Raw genomic sequence first — 18,707 nt, 5'->3', positions numbered from 1 at the left:
AAGGTGTTGCACTTGGTTCAAGAATAGCAGACGCTAAATTAACATCACACTGGCATGAAGCTTTGTTGACTGCAATTTTCTCTTTTTCAGCTCCAGTTGGTATTGCGATTGGTGTTGGTGTTGCCTCAACACTCAATGTAAATGGTGCAACCTATTTAATTGTTCAAGGTGTTTTCGATAGTGTTTGCGCTGGTATTTTACTTTACATTGGTTTTTCTTTAATGATCAAGGATTTCCCAGAAGATATGGAACAATTATGTAAAGGTAAAAAATTTGAATATTTATTACGTGCTGGTTTATTTATCGGTCTTTGGCTTGGCGCAGCTATGATGGCTTTTATAGGAAAATATTTGTAAAAAAAAAAAAAAAAAAAAAAAAAAAAAGTTTATTTTAAATTTAGTTTTAGGTAGGACAAAAACTAAAAAAAAAAAAAAAAGAAAATATTAAAAAATAAAAAAGAAAATGTAAAAAAATTAAAAAATTGTAAAGAATTAAGAAGTAATAATGATCATATATTTCTGGATTTTTAAAATTTTAAAAAAATAAAAAAATAAAAAAATAAAAATCCAAGTTTTAAAAATAATAAAGTTTTAAGTTATTATTATATAACTCCAATTTGTTTTACAAATTTTATAACCACTATTTTTTAAAGAAAATGAAAAATCAGATTATTAAAATCTTTATAAAAAACTCAGGGAATTATGATTTTTAATAATAATATAATTTTTTTTTTTTTTTTTTTTTTTTTTTTTTGATAATAAAGAAAAGTTATTTTAAATAAATTATTGAAAGTTAAATTTTTTTAAAGGAATTTTTTTTAATTTTTTTTTTCTTCTTTAACTATTTATTTATTTTTATTTTATTTAATAAAAATATTCATTAATTTGTCTGTTTAATTTTAAAAAAATAAAAAATCGGTTTGTATACAGGGTGTGTTTGAATACAAATATCAAAACTGGCAATTACTTGGATTTTCTTTTTTTATACAAAAACGGATTTTGTAAACGAAGATAATTATACAAAGGTTACCCTGAAATAATAAATTAATTTATATTTATTTGTTTTTATTTGATGATATATCTTGATACAGTGAAAATGACAGTAAATCTATTTAAAATTCAAAAGTGGTAAAGTTTGAGACTGTGTAGGTGTTAATTTAACTATTTTTGTTAATGTGAGTAGTGGGTTATTTTTTTTGTGTGTTTAAAAAATAATACTAATAATTTTTTTTTTTTTTTCTATATTTAAAAAAATAAAGGAAAATACAATAGTAATAAGTGTGGTGGTGGTGGATAAAAATTAAAAATAAAAAAAATAATAATAATAAAATTAAATCAATACACAAACACACACACAACTATGTTATTCTTTGACTCTTTTAGCTACAAAAAAAAAAAAAAAAAAAAAAAAACTACTTAAAAATATTTATAACTTAAATAATAAATCAGAAATATTAATAATTTTTTATTCCATTAACCGTTAAGTGGTTTTTTTGTATATGAATTTATTTATTTTTATATTTATTTTTCATTTTTATGATAAAAATATCAATCTCTACACATTTTTGTTTTAATTATTATTTTTTTTTTTGTGTTTGTATTTTTTTTTGTATTGCCAAGTAAAGTAGGGGGTTACTCCAAGTTTAAAAAATGTTACAAGTAAAAAAAAAAAAAAAAAAAAAAAGTTTCCACATGTGAATTTTCTTAGTGGAGTAAAACTACAACTTCTTTTTATAAAATCAAAAATATAAATAACTTTTCTAAAAAGAGCATCAGTTAAAATTATTAGTATTTTTTTTTTTTTTTTTTTTTTTAAAATCTACAACTTTTTTTTTACCTTTTTAAAGGGATTTTTTTTTTTTTTTTTTCCAATTATTTAAACAATAAGTTCAATCTTATAAATCAATCTAAGTATTTTTTTTAGAAAAAAAAAAAAAAAAATTTATATATATAAATAATAGTTATCTTTTAAAATAAATCAAAAAAAAAAAAAAAAAAAAAAATGTCTCTTTTTAGTAAGTATACATTATATATTAATATATATCTTTCGAGTCAATTTCTAATTATTTTTTTTTTTTTTTTTTTTAATAGATAACTTAAAATCAATCAGTTCATTTTCCAACTCAATCGATAAAATAAATACTACAAATAAAATGAATAATAATTATTCACCAAATACAAATAGTACTTTTATAGTAAGAGATAAATATGAATCAAAACAAGATTTTAATGACCGTGTCCTTTATGATAGTTTATATCCATATTATTAAAAATAATAATAAAAAAAAAAATAAAAATAAAAATAAAAAAAAATAAAAATAAAAAAGGATAAATTAAAATAAAGTATTTGTTTGATGTTTCATTTTTTTTTTTTTTTTTTTTTTGAAAAAAAAAGATATGTTAATTAAATGTTTAGTATAAAAATAATTATTGATCGCACACTCAAAATAATAAATCGGAATTTTTTTTTTTTTTTTTTTTTTTTTACATTAAATGATTTAGAATTTAGCTAAATTATTTATTCGTATAAATTTGGGTTTGGTTTAACTTCAGTTAATAATTCTTCTGGTTTGAACCATAAAGCAATTTCTCTGTTGGCAGATTCAACTGAATCAGAACCGTGGATGATGTTTCTACCAACATCAACACCGAAATCACCACTTTATTTTTGTTATTGTTATTTTTTTTATTTTTTTTAAAAAAAGGTATTACAAGTTAGTAAAATTGTGCACAACAATAATAATAATAATATAAATAAAATAAAAATAAATTGATAATTACCGAATTGAACCTGGGGCTGAGGCTAATGGGTTGGTAACACCGATCATTAAACGGGCAGAGGCAACAACACCTTTACCTTCGAAGACCATAGCAACGACTGGACCAGAGGTAATGAATGAGACTAAACCACCGAAGAATGGTCTTTCTTTGTGTTCAGCATAGTGAGATTCAGCTAAGTCTTTGGTTGGAACTAATTGTTTTAAACCAACTAAAACGAAACCTTTCTTTTCGTATCTGGCGATGATTTCACCAACTAAACCACGAGCAACACCGTCTGGCTATGAATTAATAAAATAAAAATAAAAAAAAAAAAATAAAAATAAAAATAAAAATAAAAATAAAATTTTATTAGTAAATTAAAATAAATATGTGCTAAAAAAAAAAAAAATAAAATAAAATGTAAAAATAAAATAAAAAACTTACTTTAACAGCAAGGAAAGTTCTTTCTTTGTTTACTTTATTTGTGGACATTTTAATCTTATTAGGTTATGGTAACAAAAAGAAAAAAAAAAAAAAATGAAAAAAAAAAAAAAAAAAAAATTCGACACCAAAAAAAATTAACAAAAAAAAAAAAATAAAAAAAAAAAGTAAAAAATAAAAATTAAAAAAAAATGAAAATTTATTGATACCCGAACGAACTGCAAAAAAAAAAAAAAAAAAAAAAAAAGAAAAAAATGGGGTTCACGAACTTAAAAATAGAATTCGCTAAAAAAAATAAAATAAAATAAAATAAATAAAATTTTTTTAAAAAAAAAAGGGTGTGTTATTTTTTATTTATTTATTTATTTATTTATTTTATTTTTTGAAAGAATTTGAACTACCATATAATTCATCACAACGTTTATCGAAAGAATTAATCATTACATCTAAAGAAGAGGCAAAGAAATTTTCCATTAAAGTTGCATAGAATGGTGATTTGAATTGATATATTAATTTACAATGAGCAATGGTGGTATTTGGAGTTTGACCTTGTTTAAAACTCCAAGTATTAATTAATTTATGAAATAGTGGTGTATCAGTTGCAGTGGATTCAATGAATTTGTTCTCTTTATATACAACTTTACTAACATAACTTTCTTTAATCGTACCTTGTCCAACTTCTAATTCAGCTTCAAAATGATTTTTATCTTTTTCTCTTTTCAATATTGTTGAATTTAAACAAAATGGTAAAAATTCTTTATAATCTTCAACTTTTATAATAACACTATAAACTTGGTTAACTGGATACCTATTATTTATTAAATGTTATAACATTTCATATTAATATAACTAATATTATTCATATATATTATTCATGATGAATGATAGATTACTTTAATTCTTTAGTCATTTCTTTTGTAACTATTTTTGTGGTTGGTTGATTATGTGTATCACTTGCATCGTTGCTACCAAATAATTTATTGAAAAAGTATCTATCTCCATATCCAATATTATTATTGCAACCACTTTTAAGGATTGACTTTGTTTTTGGTATAACTAAATTTGAATATTTTATCATTTTAAAAAAAATAAAAAATAAAAAAATAAAAAATAAAAAAATAAAAAATAAATTAAAATAAAAAAATAAATTAAAAAAAAAAAAAAAAAAAAAAAAAAAAAAAAATTTGTTTTTAATAATTTTTATTTTCAATTCCTTTTCGAGATAACCAATCAAATTGTTTCATTTAATTTTGAATGCAAATATTCTAATTTACCAGAAATTGGTTAAAATTTTTTTTTTTTGTTTTAAGTTTATGATAATTTACTTTTTTTTTTTGGTAATTTAATAAAAAAAAAAAAAAAAATCTAAAAATAGTTTTAGTGATTGATTATAGTGAAAAATTTTCCTATAATCGATAGTTTTTTTTATTTTATTTATTTTTATATCTAATTTAAAGCTCCTAATTTCTTTGACATTGAAACAGCAAATTTTTTGTTTTTCTTTGTTTTGTGAACAGAGTAAACAATACTAACAACAATTACAGTTGCAAAACCTGCAGCACCAATAGCAATACCAGCGATTTGACCTTTTGTTAAACCAGATTTCTTTGAACATATTGAATTTTCACTTGATTGTGATGCCGCATTTTGGTCGATTAAAAGTGAAAAATCAGGATCAATCGATACAGATTCACTATAATGTGGAATTATTATACCAATATAGGATTGTTGAGCATGTGTATTTGATTCAATTGTATTCATTGAATCATCAAGTAAAACATTGTCAACGCTAACTACAAGATCATCAACGATAGCTCTTTTTAAAAATCTACCGTAAACGGAATGATCATCAATTTGTAATTTAATAAAGTTTGAATCGTCACCATTTGTGGTATCACCAAATGATTTTGAGGAACATACATCATCATTGCTATTATCACCTGTGGAAAGTAATGTTGCAGACATTACCAATTGGAGTTGATTTAATGCTGATGAGAATGGGTAATTTGTAATATCAACATTGAATTTAATTGATGATGGATTCATTGTTAATTGTTGACCTGCGAATGTAACGCTTGAAGTTTTTGAAAACCATTGCATTGTTGTTGTAACATTAACTTTTTCATCTTTACCTTCAATTGAAATTGTTGTATCGTATCTACTAGTATTTGAGTTTATTTCTTTAAATGACCATGTATTTAATGGAATGGTTTTGATTGGATTACCATTGAAATCTAATTCTCTTAATGAAACAATTGAAATTAATGATTTGTAAATAATTTGTGGTGGTAAGTTTGGATTACCGCCAGTGGTCGTAGAAGAACCACCACCATTATCACCTGGAATTGGAATTTCTATTGATGGATTACTTCCATTAATTATTGGTGGTATAACTTCTAAGAGTTTTGAACTACAATCTTTACCATAATATGGAGTTATACAAACACAACCATTCTTTGTACAAACACCTTGATTTTCTCCACCACATTCTGGGTTACCTAAACATTTTTGAGGTGGATTTGTTGGAATTGGTGATTTTGTTGGAGGTTGAGTTGGAGGTTTAGTTGGAGGTTGAGTTGGAACTGGGTCAGTGTAGTTGAAAAAGTATAGTTCTGGTGTAATTGTAATAATGTTTGATTTTTTGACTGGTTGTAATGAATTTAAAAGTTGAACTGTGAATGATTGATTTGTTGGTTTGATACCTGTAATTACTAAGGCACTATTGTATCTATTACCTGTAATTGGTTGAGATACTAATTGGGAATCATAGTAAACAATATTAACAGTATCTATTGAAGAGAAACCTCTACCCTGTAACAATATATCACCTCCTTGATTTGTTATACCTGTTGAAGATTTTATAATTGGAATATCCATTGAAAATTGATCAGTTGTAATAAACCATGCAGTTGAACCCATAGATTTAAGTAAATCACTTGAATAGCCTGAATAATAGCCACCATTATTAATGAAACCATAAACTGAAACTGTAAATCCGAGTGGATAACCAAAGCCAACTGGTATTTCAACTGTACATGAATATTCTGCATCTGTTGATGTTCTTGATTCAATTTTTGAAATGCATTCTACTGAACCTAAATTTTCATCAATTAAATAAATAGCTGGAAATTGGTTATTCTTTAAACCACTATCTAAATCTTGTGCTTTGAAATTAAAAGTAATTGATCTATCTTGAGAACCAACATCAATATTTGTTTTTGATGCTGTAAAACTAATTAAAGTTGGTGGAGATGTATCTAATGCTGTGCTACAATTTGTGCTATCTACTGAAAGTGTCAATGATTCATATGGTAAAAGGTAAAATGGATTGACAACTGAAACAATGCTAAGAGGACTTAGAACTCTTTCATTATCAAGCACAGCCATATAATTATTTACATTACCAAATGTATCGCCAAGATAAGCATTGACTATAATATAATCTTGAGCAATACAACCATAGTTATTTAAATTATCTTGTAATGGTATTGAAATTAAATAATCTGCTTTCCATTTATCTCCACTTCCTCTAACAGCTGTTGAAGGTGAAATTGAAAAATTATATACTGACGAATCTAAACTACCTTTAACAGTTACAAAACCATTTAAAAATCCATTAATTTCATCTTCAATTGTTAATAACCAACCAACATTTGATGTTCCAAAATCTGATTGCGATTTTTTAACTATTTTTGTAACTATTGGACCTACAATATCAATATTCTCTGAAATTATATTTAATTGATATTTATCTGGTAATGCTGTGTTTATGAGTGTATTATATTTGGCAAATGTTAAAGTCCAATCCAACACACCTGGTACTATATTTGCTGGCATTTTAAACATTACACTAAATCTACTATTTGATTCATCCCATTTTGCAAATTTATAATTAGGGCTGTACTTTAAGGAATAATCTGTTTGTGCATTATTATCTTTTAATGTTTTTGGTTCAGATAATGAAAAACCAATTGCTAAATTTTTATAATTTTCAATATTATCAAATGTAAAATACATTATATTATCTACACTTTGATTTGTAACATGGACATTATTAAATAAGAATGAAATATTTTTTAAATCTTTATAATAATTTACTGTATCTATTTTTACAAAAAAAAAAAAAAAAAAAAAAAAAAAAAAAAGAAATAAAATTTAAAAATTAATATTTTAAACCATTTCTTTTTAAATTTACATCTTAATAGTATATATTAATATATTTATAACTTACTATTTAATTGAATTCCAGGTAAAATCATAATTTGATCAGGATTGGTAATTGAAAATGGATATAATGGGGTATAAGTTGTTTTTAAATCCAATTCATTAATAAGTGAAACTGCATTTTGGGTATCAATTCCCAAGTTTACTCCATCATGCACATATTCCCAAGCACCATTTAAATTATTACCTGATACTAAATTTTGAGATCCAAATCTTAAATAAACACCATCTATAATATGATCGATATATTTAACACCTACATCATCTTGAGCTTTAAAAATGACTAAAAATGAAAATTGGAAAATATTAATCCTTTCAACAGATGTAATCTTTCCTAGACTTCCATTGACTAATTATTTTTTTTTTTTAAAAAAAAAAAAAAAAAAAAAAAACTCTGTTAGTTAATTTTTAATAAAAAAGAAACAAAAGTATTAATTATATCATACCAATTTTATAAAAATCTTTATTTACTTCAACAAATGATGAACCACAGTTCCAAGAAAAACTTTGTTGAAATGATTTAGGTGAAATAGGAGTGGAAATACTCATTTGATTATTATCATTGTTACCATTAATAAATCCAAATGGGAAATCATAAATAAAACCAGAATCAAATATTTGTTTGAAATTACAAGTCAAAGTTTTAAAATCATATCTGGAAAAACCATTAAACTTTACAGTTATAAAATTTGATGTTGTGGTATTATCAAGGCTAACGGTTGGTGTACCCAATGGATTTGAAGTTGTTACTAATAGATAGTTTGTATGGTTTATTAGTTTAAAATCATAAGAATATTAAAATTTAAAATTTAAAAATATTAAAAAACTTACTTTGGAAATTAAATGTTGAATTGAAATCATTCTTGAATGAGTTATCCTCCTTTTGGGAATAAAAATTAAAATTTTGTTCTCCAAACAAAAGTGGCATTGGGTTAACGAAATATTTAACCTTACCTTTTACACCAGATATTGGTTTAGGAGTAAAGTAGAACGGACTACTTTCAAAAGAATAAACTGGTCTTTGAATTGATGAATTTGATGTGAATTCAATTCCAGTACCATACAAAGCATTGTATCGAAGGTCTCTCCACTTGTATTCTTGAATATCAGTTATTGAAATAATTGGATCTTTTATAATAAAAAAATTTGATTGTTAATATTAATATTATTATTATTTTTTTTATTTTTTTAATATATATATTGATTTATATTAAACTTACCTAAAAGATTAAATGGTACTGAAACTTTTAAAACTTGATTACTTGTAAATTTTAAATCAATATCCCATATATTTGAATTTGGTGCAATTTTTAAATAATAATTTTCACTATATAAAATTCGGTATTGAGAGTTTCCCATTCTATTTAATGTCGCAAAATCACTCTCAGGCATTGTACTTTCATCTGGTACTCCATTTAATCTTACAATTGATGAATATTTATAAACATCATTCCAAGTAACCTCTTGAATAATATCTATTGTTACTAATGATACTTCAACCTCTATTTAAATTTTATTTTGAAATGTAGAATTTAAAAAAGATATTAATAAAAAAAAATAAAAAAAAAAGGATAAAAATTTAATTAAAAAAAAATAAAAAATAAATAATAATAAAAAAAATTATTTGTTTAAAAAATAAAATAAAATAAATGAAAAAAAAAAATAAAAATAAATGAAAAAAAATAAAATAATTACCTTTGCAAATATAACTAACATTTAAATATCCATTGTTTTGATTACCATCATTAACTGTAAAAATAATATTTTTTGTTTCCCCAATGTTTAAATACTCAAAATGGCTATAAAGACTAAAATCACTGGTTGAAGTTAAAAAAAAACTAGCTGGAAATAAATTATCTATATTGGATTGTTGAGTAGAATTATTTACTAAAATATAATGATAAACACCACAAACGCTTTGTGTCAAATATTGAGGGTAACTTATTAATAGATTATTTGGAGTAATATCTGTTAATATAAATTGCGATTTAATAAATCCAAAATTTATTAATAATATATAAAAAAATAAATAAAAAAATTTCATTTTTTAAAAATAATTTATTTTATATTTATTTTTCTATTTATTTATTTTTCTATTTATTTTCTATTTAATGATAATTTTTTTTTTTTTTTTTTTTTTTTCGTAGGAAAGAAGTTGAAAAAAAAAAAAGAAGTAAATAAAAGATATTTTTTCGAGCTCGAAAAAACCCAGCTAAAGATATTTTTTCAAATTGAAAATCTTTACTATTTCTTTTATTTTATTAATTTCTTTCACACAAAATTCGTTGCTTTATCTAGATTAATTAATTAGATTGCATTTTTTTTTTTTATTTATTTAATTTTATTTTTTTTTATTTTTTTTTTTTTTTTTTTGTTTTAAAAGAATCAGTTATTTGGAAAAATTGTAATTTTTTAAAAAAAAAAAAAAAAAAAAAAAAAATAAACGAAAGATATTTTTAAAAAACGCGTCCTGTATCCAATTTTCCTGATATTTTTTAATTTTTTCTTATTTTTTTTTTTATTTACTAAAGGCTTCTAATTTCCTTGCATTTTTTGTTTTTCTTTGTTTTGTGAACAGAGTAAACAATACTAACAACAATTACAGTTGCAAAGCAAACAGAACCAATTGTAATACCAGCGATTTGACCTTTTGTTAAACCAGATTTCTTTGAACATATTGAATTTTCACTTGATTGTGATGCCGCATTTTGGTCGATTAAAAGTGAAAATCAGGATCAATCGATACAGATTCACTATAATGTGGAATTATTATACCAATATAGGATTGTTGAGCATGTGTATTTGATTCAATTGTATTCATTGAATCAATTGTATTCATTGAATCATCAAGTAAAATATTATCAACACTAACTACAAGATCATCAACGATGGCCCTCTTTTTAAAAATCTACTGTAAACTGAATGATCATCAATTTGTAATTTAATAAAGTTTGAATCATCAAGCAAATTTTTATTTAGGAATTTCAAAAATATTTCTCTAAAGGATTTCTTATCAAACCTCATTGAAAATTTCAGCACTAAAGTGTTAAAAAAAAAAAGAGGCAACCAACTAGCACATAATTACTTTTTAACTTTTATTTTTATTTTATATGCAGATTATAAAATAAAAATAAAAGTCCCCTTAAGTTTTTGCCAACCAAATCCAAAAAAACAAATTGTTTATATATGGTGAAAATAAAATAAAATTACAATTTTTAAAAAAAAAAAAAAAATAAAATTAATATGCAAGTGAGTCGAATGTAAAACAGACCTAAATTTAATTTAACCTTTGGTTAATTTTACAATTTTAATTTTTTTTTTTTTGTTGTATTTGTGATTTAATTTTTTTTTATTTTTTTTATATTTTATTAAATAATAGGAATTTATTTTAAAATTATTTAGATTTCTAATTTCCAATCAATTCTTGTTTTGTGTGGGTGAAAATAAAATTATAAAAAAAAAAAAAAAAAAAAAAAAAAAAATTTAAATAATGTGGTGTGTGGGATTTAAATTAACTAAATTTAATTTTACGTTGCCTTACGCACACCAACATTTTAATGCATTGACTAAACATATATTAAATATTAATTAAAATTACAATTTAAATTTTTTTTTTTTTTATTATTTTTTATAATTTTTTTAATTTTATATAATTATAATAATAATAATAATAATAATAATAATAATAATAATAATAATAATAATAATAATAATAATAATAATAATAATAATAATAATAATAATAATAATAATAATAATAATAATAGGATTTGCTTTTAAATAAAATAAACAAATAACTTTTTATTTTATTTTTTCTGAATTTTGAAATTTCTTTTGATTTTTGTACAAATATAAGTAAATTATTTTTATTTACAATTAATTTGTTATTTTTAAAAAAAAAAAACATTTTAATTTAAATGAATTTAATATATAAAGTGGTGATAGAATAGACTGAATATAATAATTTTTCGGGAATAACTTTACATTAATAACCGAATCTCCCAAATTTAATATTTTAAATTCAATTTTAATTAATATACTTTAATTAAAATCAATTTTAATTAATATATTCTAAAAATGGAAATTTAAATTAATTTTTTTATTTTATATAAAAAAGGATACTATTTTTTTTTTTTTTATTTTATTATAAAATACAAATATATTTTAAAAAGGTAAAAAATAAATATATCATAAACTTTAAATATATATATTAATAGTTTTTTAAAAAAAAAGATAAAAAATAAAAAAAATAAAAAAAATCATGTTAAAAATTTTAATAGCAATTTTAGTGGTGATCTCATTGTTTTCAAATGTAAATGCAATAGATATAGGAGATTATCAAAATGAAGCCCAGTGTGCCATAGGTTGTGTTAAAAATGCACCAAATTATTCATATGAATGTGCAAACTGGAGTTTCCCATCATGTAGAGATTTATTAAAAAAATGTGCAATAGAATGCGCAGAAGCTTATGAAAATGCCAGATAATTAAAATTATGAAAAAAATGGGCTGGTCACAAGGTTTTGTTTAAAAAAATGGACTTAATGTCTGATAACAAAGTTTGTTTAAAAAATAAAACAAATAAACATTAATAAAAAAAAACCAAAAAAACATAACAATTTTTTAATTTTATTAAATTGTTTAAAATGTATTCAAAAAATATAAAGAAAACATTTAATCTTTGTATTAGTTTAAAAGTTTTTGGTATGAGAAAATGTGAATATATATTTTATGATTATGAAAAAATTAAAACCAAAATGAACGAGATTTTTTTATTTATTTATTTTTTATTTTTAATTATTTTGTTTTTTTTTTTTTTTATTTTTATTTTTATTATTTTAAAATCATATTATCAAGTATCTATAATTTTATTCATAAAATTAGTAATTCAATATGTCAACAACTAGTAATGGTAATGATAATCCAGAAGCAGGTATGGAAATGATTTAAATATAGATATTACTCAAAATCTTGAAATAAATGCAAATCAACCACGACAGAAAACAAATGATATAGTAAACCAATTTCCAACATATACACCATCATTACAACATCAACCTCACAAATTATTTTAAAGTCAATAACAAATACATTAAGAAAACAATAAACACTGTTGTAGCCAACCAACAAATGTTTTAAGATTGTGACCCATATTATTCAAAGGATTGTACTAACTTATAAGATGCAAAATTTATTGTTCAAATCATTACAATGTTTATATTTCACAATCTATTAAATAAAACAAAAATATAAAAAAATTTAAAACAATTGTTTTATAATTGTTTAATTTTATTATTATTATCATTATTTTTTTTCCCCAAAAAATTATTTTAATATTTTTATATTTAGTATTTGGAATTTATTTATCTCTGTTCTTCCAATTTTTTTCATTATTTAATTAATTATCAAAAAATTGTCTAAAATGATACATTATTTATTTATATATCAAAACAAACAGTGTTTTTTTTTTTTTTTTATTTAATACTATTTTAAAATTTTTATTTATTATTTTATTTTAAATTTATAATTTATTATTTTGTTAAATCTTGTAATTTTTTCAATAATAAATCAATGAGAGTTGATTTTTTATCGATTTGGTTTAAAATGACGTCAGATAATTTACCACCTAATTGATTAACTTCACGTTCAAAAATGGATTGTTTTAAACGTTTAAGGAATACTTCAATCTCTTGTGGAGATAATTCATTTGATGGTGTTTGATTAATTTGTTGTTGAATTTGTTGTTGTCTTTGTTGTTGTTGTTGTAAAAGTTGTTGATGTTGATGTGGAGTTGCATAATTTGTTGAATAAGGTGTTGAATTTATTGGAATTTGTGATACCTGAGCTGATGGTGTATTATTTTGTTGACCTTTAAAGTAAGAGAAAACTGATGATAACATACCACCACTATTTTGATTTGTTTTTGAAGATAAAAATGCTGATTCATTATTCTTTTTAATGTTTGAGGTAGTTGTTGAAGCATTTAAATCTGTAATCTTTAAATTTGAACCACCTTGTTGTTGTTGTTGTTGTTGTTGTTGTGTTGTTGGATAATAAGCACTACTAGCTAAAGTTGGACTTATGGTGCCTCCAATTGCACTACTATAGAAATTATTATTTGAATTTTGGAATAACAAATATAAAGAATTACAAAAGTAGAAAGAATGAGAAACAATCAATAACAATAGGATTTCAATATTTTCATGGATGATAGAGATTTGAGTTTCAATATCAATGATTTTCTCTTTCAAAATATTTTCAACCATATGATTTCTTTGAGTTGGGCCAAATGCAGGATAATCTTCACCAGTTTGTAAGATCTCTTGATATTGATAGTTGGTTAATTGATCATAGGATTGTAATAATTTGAAACATTGACTTAAATCCACCTTATAGAATGAATATTGAAGAATATTATCAACCAATATATTAATAGCTAAATCAATTGATGGTAAAATATTAACTCCATTATTTCCATTATTATTATTATTATTACCATTATTATTATTATTATTTCCATTGATAATACTATTATTCACTCCAAAGCCACCAAATATACTATTCTTATTTTGATTATTATTATCATTATTATTATTATTATTTTTATTATTAAATTTATAACTATTATTATTAATTATATTATCATCATCATTATCCATATCACTATTCATACTATTATTATTATAATTATTGTTGCTATTATTATTATTGTTATTATTAATATTATTATTATTACTATTATTACGATTAGTTGATCTTAAACTTGAAAATGATTGGAATTGTTGATAAATATTTAAATTTGAATTAAAACAAACGAAACCAAAATTTGAATCTTGAACAATTGAAACTTTTCTGCAATATAATAATAAATCATGAATGATTGAAGTGATAGTTTCTTTAATTAAAATTTGGAATTGATTCTTTCTCTTTGATTTCTTACCATTGATGCTACCATTATTATTATTATTATTATTGTTATTATTATTTGAGTTTTTACTTGTTAAACCAATATTAACACCACCAATATTAATATCATCAGGAATATTCTTAAATTGATTTTCAATTGAACTCTTTGGTAAATAACTAAAATCAATTTTCTCGGTTAATAATTCTTCATCAATATTTTCAGGTTTAACCAATTCAATGATTTGTTTTGAATTTACTGAATATTTAACTAATAAATTAATTAAACAATAATGGAATCTATTAAATTGTGTTCTATTATGGCTACTTGTAGTTGAAGTTGAAGAAGAGGTGGTAGTTGATTTTTTAAAGAATAAACTTGAAACTTTTGAAAATAAGAAACAAGTTAATTTTAAAACTTTTAAGCTTGATAAAGTTGGATGACTAAAACTACTTTGATCTGATAAAATAATGATGAATAAATCTGAATGATTTGAAAGGAAATCAAATAATTCTTGATAAATTTCATTTCTATCACTACCAATTAAAACTGTACCACCAACATTGTTATTATTATTAATATTACCATTATTCTTTGAAGTATTATTACAATAACAACATAATGAAGCGAATAATTGTAAAATTGGTAAAAGTATCTCTATAAATTTACCAAAGATTTTATCGGTTGGAATATAATTTAAAAATGGTGATTTAACAAAACTACCAATTACATTATTATTCATTAAGAGGTGAACACCATCCATTTGTTGAGAAATCTTTAAGAGTAAGGACATTTGTGATTTATAGACATGTAAATCCTTTGGATCAATGTTTTCCCAATTATCTGATAAATATTTTGAACAAGTATCATTGATCATATTGATGATGAATCCTTTGTTTTGTAAAAACATTAATGATCTATGTCCACAAAGATTGTCAATTGATAAAATACTTTGCATACAACTTATAGCGGTAATTCTCCAACCTCTACTAAATGAATTACAATCACTCGATAAGATTCTAATAAATTTATCTTCAATTTTACTAATGATTAAACCAATATTTAAATTACCATATCCTTGTTCTTTATCTTGATTATTTTTATTTTTACTTTTATTATTCATTTCAACGACATTATTAATTGAGGTTGATAAAGGTGATAATGATGGAGTTGTTGGAGTTGTAGCTGATAAATCCAAATATTGAATTAAACAAGTATAACTAATACCTCTTATTGCTTGATGTGGTGATTTTAAAACAGTTTGTAATAATCCTTCAAAGATTGATTTCATCTTTTGTTCAATTACATTTGAATCTGTGCTATTGGTAGTGAGTGAAGAATTGATAAATAATTGATAACTATCTTTTTTCAATTTCAATGTGAATAAAATGGTTAAAATTGTATAACCAATTGATAATGTTGATTCAATTGGATTACGTTCATTTGAGAAATCAATAACTATTCTTTGTAATAATGATAATAATAATGATTCATCCAATGTATCAATTTCAATTGTATTTTGAGCTAAAGAAATATTAATAAATGATTTCCAACCATCTAATGCTTTTAATTTACTATTATATAATTGAATACTTGAATTAATTAAACAACATTCTTCTAATTCTCTTTCAATTTCAAATTCATTTGAAAATCTATTAAAATCATTCTTTAAAACCTCTCTAATTTTAATAATATCTAATAATTGACTTGTACCACCATTAGTAATATTATTATTATTATTATTATTATTATTATTATTATTATTATTATTATTATTATTATTATTATTATTATTGTTATTATTGTTATTATTATTATTGTTATTATTATTATTATTATTATTATTTGAATTTAAATTATTAATATTAATATTTGTTGTAAAATATTCAATTAAATTTGGATACATTGAAAATATTCTTGGTCTATTAATTTCAGGTAATTGAAATTCAATTGTATTATAGAGTGATAAGATATTAATTGGTGAAATACCCATGATTAAACCATTATTAATTGTACCATTAAGACCACCAATACCACCATTCATTGAAGGTTGATTTAAGTTCATCAATGATGGAAAGATTAAACGAGTTAAGAATTGTTTCATTTCGATTGAATAAGAATTTTGAATTGAAATGGAACAAGTCTTGAAAACCCATGACATTGAAGAGATCAATGCTTCAGTTCTTCTCTCTGATGAACCATTGATTGTAATTGCATTTCTTAATATTAATAAACTATCATGATAATAGTTTGGAAATTCCTCTTGAATATATTTGATCATTGGTTTCCAAGTGATTGGATCACTTGACATTTTCCAAATGATTTCATGATAACAATCGACCAAATGTGGATATCTCTCTACGAATTGTGAATTCATAACATTCTTTATGATCAAAGTTAAACATGATTTACTATTTGGTATGAAATCCTTTGAAAGATCTAAATTTGATGAACAACCCAATAGGAAATGAGCCAATGTATATCTTCCACTACTAATATTTGAAAGACATAACATAATCAATTGAGCTATTGTCCATTGTACGGAATTACTTGCATATCTAATGAATGAAATGGTTTGATCATAGTTTGTACCAGAGAAATCCTCGAAATTGGATTCATTGAATTCCATCATCTTTATAAACTTGGAAAGTATTAAATTTGGATCACTATCCAAGAAAACCGTTGAAATTTGATGAGTATAACATTCGAAACTATAGATTAATCTAATTGCACGTAATGAAATAGCTGGTAATTCATGGTCAATCAATTTGGCAATTGACACAATTGGTCTGCTATAATCCATATTTGATAAATTAACAACTAAACTCTTTGCATTTTCAATATCGTAAACTGTATTATCAGAGATTAACAATAACAAATCTAAACATTTCAATACTAATAAATTAAAATCATCATTATCTTGTTGTTGTAATTGTTGGAATACTAAATTTAAAATTACTCTTGATGAATCTTGATTATAACCTTGTTGTTGTTGTTGCTGTTGTTGTTGAATTTGTTGTTGAATTAATATTGATTGATCATTTGAATAATCAATTATCTTTATAATATTCTCTAATGTTGTTTTTTTACTTTGTTGTTGTTGTTGTTGTTGCTGTTGATATTTATTTTGCTGTTGTTGTTGTTGTTGATACAAATTACTAGATAAAGAAGAACGATTTAATTCAATATATAATTGATAACATGGATGTTGTTTATCAATTTGAAAATTTTGAATTGATTGATTGAATTGAATGATTGAGAATTCAAATATTTTCATCAAAGTTAAAGCAAATTTCCATTTTTCATCCAAAGTATTAAATGATTTTATATTTAATAAATTGAATAAATCCATACAACTATCTAAATAGGATTTGAGTTTCAAAGATTCTTGATAATGATTACTCTTATCGAATAGGAATGATGATTGTTGAATCAATTGTAATAACAACTCTAATGATTGTTGAGTGAAAGATAATTCATTTAGCCCACCAATTGCACTAAGACCACTATTGAATAGATTGGTTTCATTTATTAATCTCCAAATATCAGCTACATAAATTGGATATTGAGAATATGATGTAATCACTGATAATGCACTAGATTTTAATTTTGAATCAACTTGTGATACTGCAAATTGAAATGCTAATGAAATCAATGGTCCAATCTTTAAAAATACATTTCCAACTGCCATTGAAGATTCAACCAATCTTGAAATCAATTGGAAAATACTTGAAAGTGCATCACTATCTTTCTCTGATAATAATAATTGTGTAATCTTTACAGGTGATGTTGTATTTGCTGTATTTGAACTTGTTGTTGAATTTGGTGTATTTGGTGTATTTTGTTGTTGAGGTTGTTGTTGAGGTTGTTGTTGTTGTCCTACACTTTGTTGCATTGACGATTGTTGTCCTTGGTATTGCATTGTTGGTTGGAATTGTTGATATGGTGTATTTGGTATTTGTTGGTTATTATAACCTTGTTGTTGTTGTTGTTGCTGCTGATGTTGTTGGTGTTGTTGTGGAGTTGATGAAATTTGTTGAGTTGTAGTCGTTGATGAATTCATTTGATTCGATTGAATTGATTGACTAAATTCAATACTATTTAAAGCATGAGCATAGGATGAAAAATTTTGGAATAATTTTGCCCATGTAAATTGCGCACTACCTTGAGCAAAGAAATTGAAAACTTCATTTGTATTACATCTAGCTAATGACCCCATTAATTTAAATGATGAAATGATTAAATCATCATGAATTCTAAACCAAAGATTTTGAAAATAATTAATTTGTTCACAAATTCTCCAAAATTCAATTGAACTATTATTATGATTATCAAATATATTTGACATTACTAAATTAAATGAATTTATAAATTCCATAT

The 18,707-nt window shown here is 22.5% G+C and overlaps 8 protein-coding genes across 8 annotated transcripts in view; 4 read left to right on the top strand and 4 right to left on the bottom strand.

Moving 5' to 3' along the window:
- The window catches only part of DDB_G0273809 (zinc/iron permease), a gene marked incomplete at both ends in the record, with an annotated part of 1,214 nt that extends 858 nt beyond the window's left edge, over positions 1 to 356 (top strand). Inside the window, one exon of the mRNA XM_639429.1 lies at positions 1 to 356. This exon is cut by the window's left edge and continues 36 nt beyond it. Coding sequence (XP_644521.1) covers positions 1 to 356 — 356 coding nt within the window.
- Positions 357 to 2,001: 1,645 nt separating this feature from the next.
- On the top strand, positions 2,002 to 2,269 carry DDB_G0273807 (hypothetical protein; the record flags this gene model as incomplete). The annotated part of the gene is made up of 2 exons (XM_639428.1): positions 2,002 to 2,014; positions 2,091 to 2,269. 2 exons carry the CDS (start codon positions 2,002 to 2,004, stop codon positions 2,267 to 2,269), a joined length of 192 nt encoding a protein of 63 aa, XP_644520.1.
- A 248-nt stretch (positions 2,270 to 2,517) lies between these two features.
- On the bottom strand, positions 2,518 to 3,251 carry ndkC-2 (nucleoside diphosphate kinase; the record flags this gene model as incomplete). Its single annotated transcript, XM_639427.1, has 3 exons — positions 2,518 to 2,659; positions 2,781 to 3,058; positions 3,204 to 3,251. The coding sequence occupies 3 exons, from the start codon at positions 3,249 to 3,251 to the stop codon at positions 2,518 to 2,520; spliced, it is 468 nt and encodes a 155-aa protein (XP_644519.1).
- Positions 3,252 to 3,575: 324 nt separating this feature from the next.
- coq10-2 (hypothetical protein) lies at positions 3,576 to 4,278 on the bottom strand (the record flags this gene model as incomplete). Its single annotated transcript, XM_639426.1, has 2 exons — positions 3,576 to 4,008; positions 4,094 to 4,278. 2 exons carry the CDS (start codon positions 4,276 to 4,278, stop codon positions 3,576 to 3,578), a joined length of 618 nt encoding a protein of 205 aa, XP_644518.1.
- A 368-nt stretch (positions 4,279 to 4,646) lies between these two features.
- On the bottom strand, positions 4,647 to 10,977 carry DDB_G0273801 (hypothetical protein; the record flags this gene model as incomplete). The annotated part of the gene is made up of 9 exons (XM_639425.1): positions 4,647 to 7,303; positions 7,432 to 7,707; positions 7,871 to 8,173; positions 8,256 to 8,552; positions 8,645 to 8,926; positions 9,120 to 9,364; positions 9,951 to 10,090; positions 10,171 to 10,318; positions 10,970 to 10,977. The coding sequence occupies 9 exons, from the start codon at positions 10,975 to 10,977 to the stop codon at positions 4,647 to 4,649; spliced, it is 4,356 nt and encodes a 1,451-aa protein (XP_644517.1).
- Positions 10,978 to 11,685: 708 nt separating this feature from the next.
- DDB_G0273799 (hypothetical protein) lies at positions 11,686 to 11,910 on the top strand (the record flags this gene model as incomplete). Its single annotated transcript, XM_639424.1, has 1 exon — positions 11,686 to 11,910. One exon carries the CDS (start codon positions 11,686 to 11,688, stop codon positions 11,908 to 11,910), a length of 225 nt encoding a protein of 74 aa, XP_644516.1.
- Positions 11,911 to 12,316: 406 nt separating this feature from the next.
- DDB_G0273797 (hypothetical protein) lies at positions 12,317 to 12,498 on the top strand (the record flags this gene model as incomplete). The annotated part of the gene is made up of 2 exons (XM_639423.1): positions 12,317 to 12,356; positions 12,380 to 12,498. 2 exons carry the CDS (start codon positions 12,317 to 12,319, stop codon positions 12,496 to 12,498), a joined length of 159 nt encoding a protein of 52 aa, XP_644515.1.
- A 456-nt stretch (positions 12,499 to 12,954) lies between these two features.
- On the bottom strand, positions 12,955 to 18,705 carry DDB_G0273795 (hypothetical protein; the record flags this gene model as incomplete). The annotated part of the gene is made up of 1 exon (XM_639422.1): positions 12,955 to 18,705. The coding sequence occupies one exon, from the start codon at positions 18,703 to 18,705 to the stop codon at positions 12,955 to 12,957; it is 5,751 nt and encodes a 1,916-aa protein (XP_644514.1).
- Positions 18,706 to 18,707: the final 2 nt, after the last annotated feature.

The sequence above is a fragment of the Dictyostelium discoideum genome, assembly GCF_000004695.1.
Source record: "Dictyostelium discoideum AX4 chromosome 2 chromosome, whole genome shotgun sequence".
Taxonomy (NCBI): Eukaryota; Evosea; class Eumycetozoa; order Dictyosteliales; family Dictyosteliaceae; genus Dictyostelium; species Dictyostelium discoideum.
Note: the sequence above shows the minus strand (reverse complement) of the source record. Positions and strands in the feature narration are given on the sequence as shown.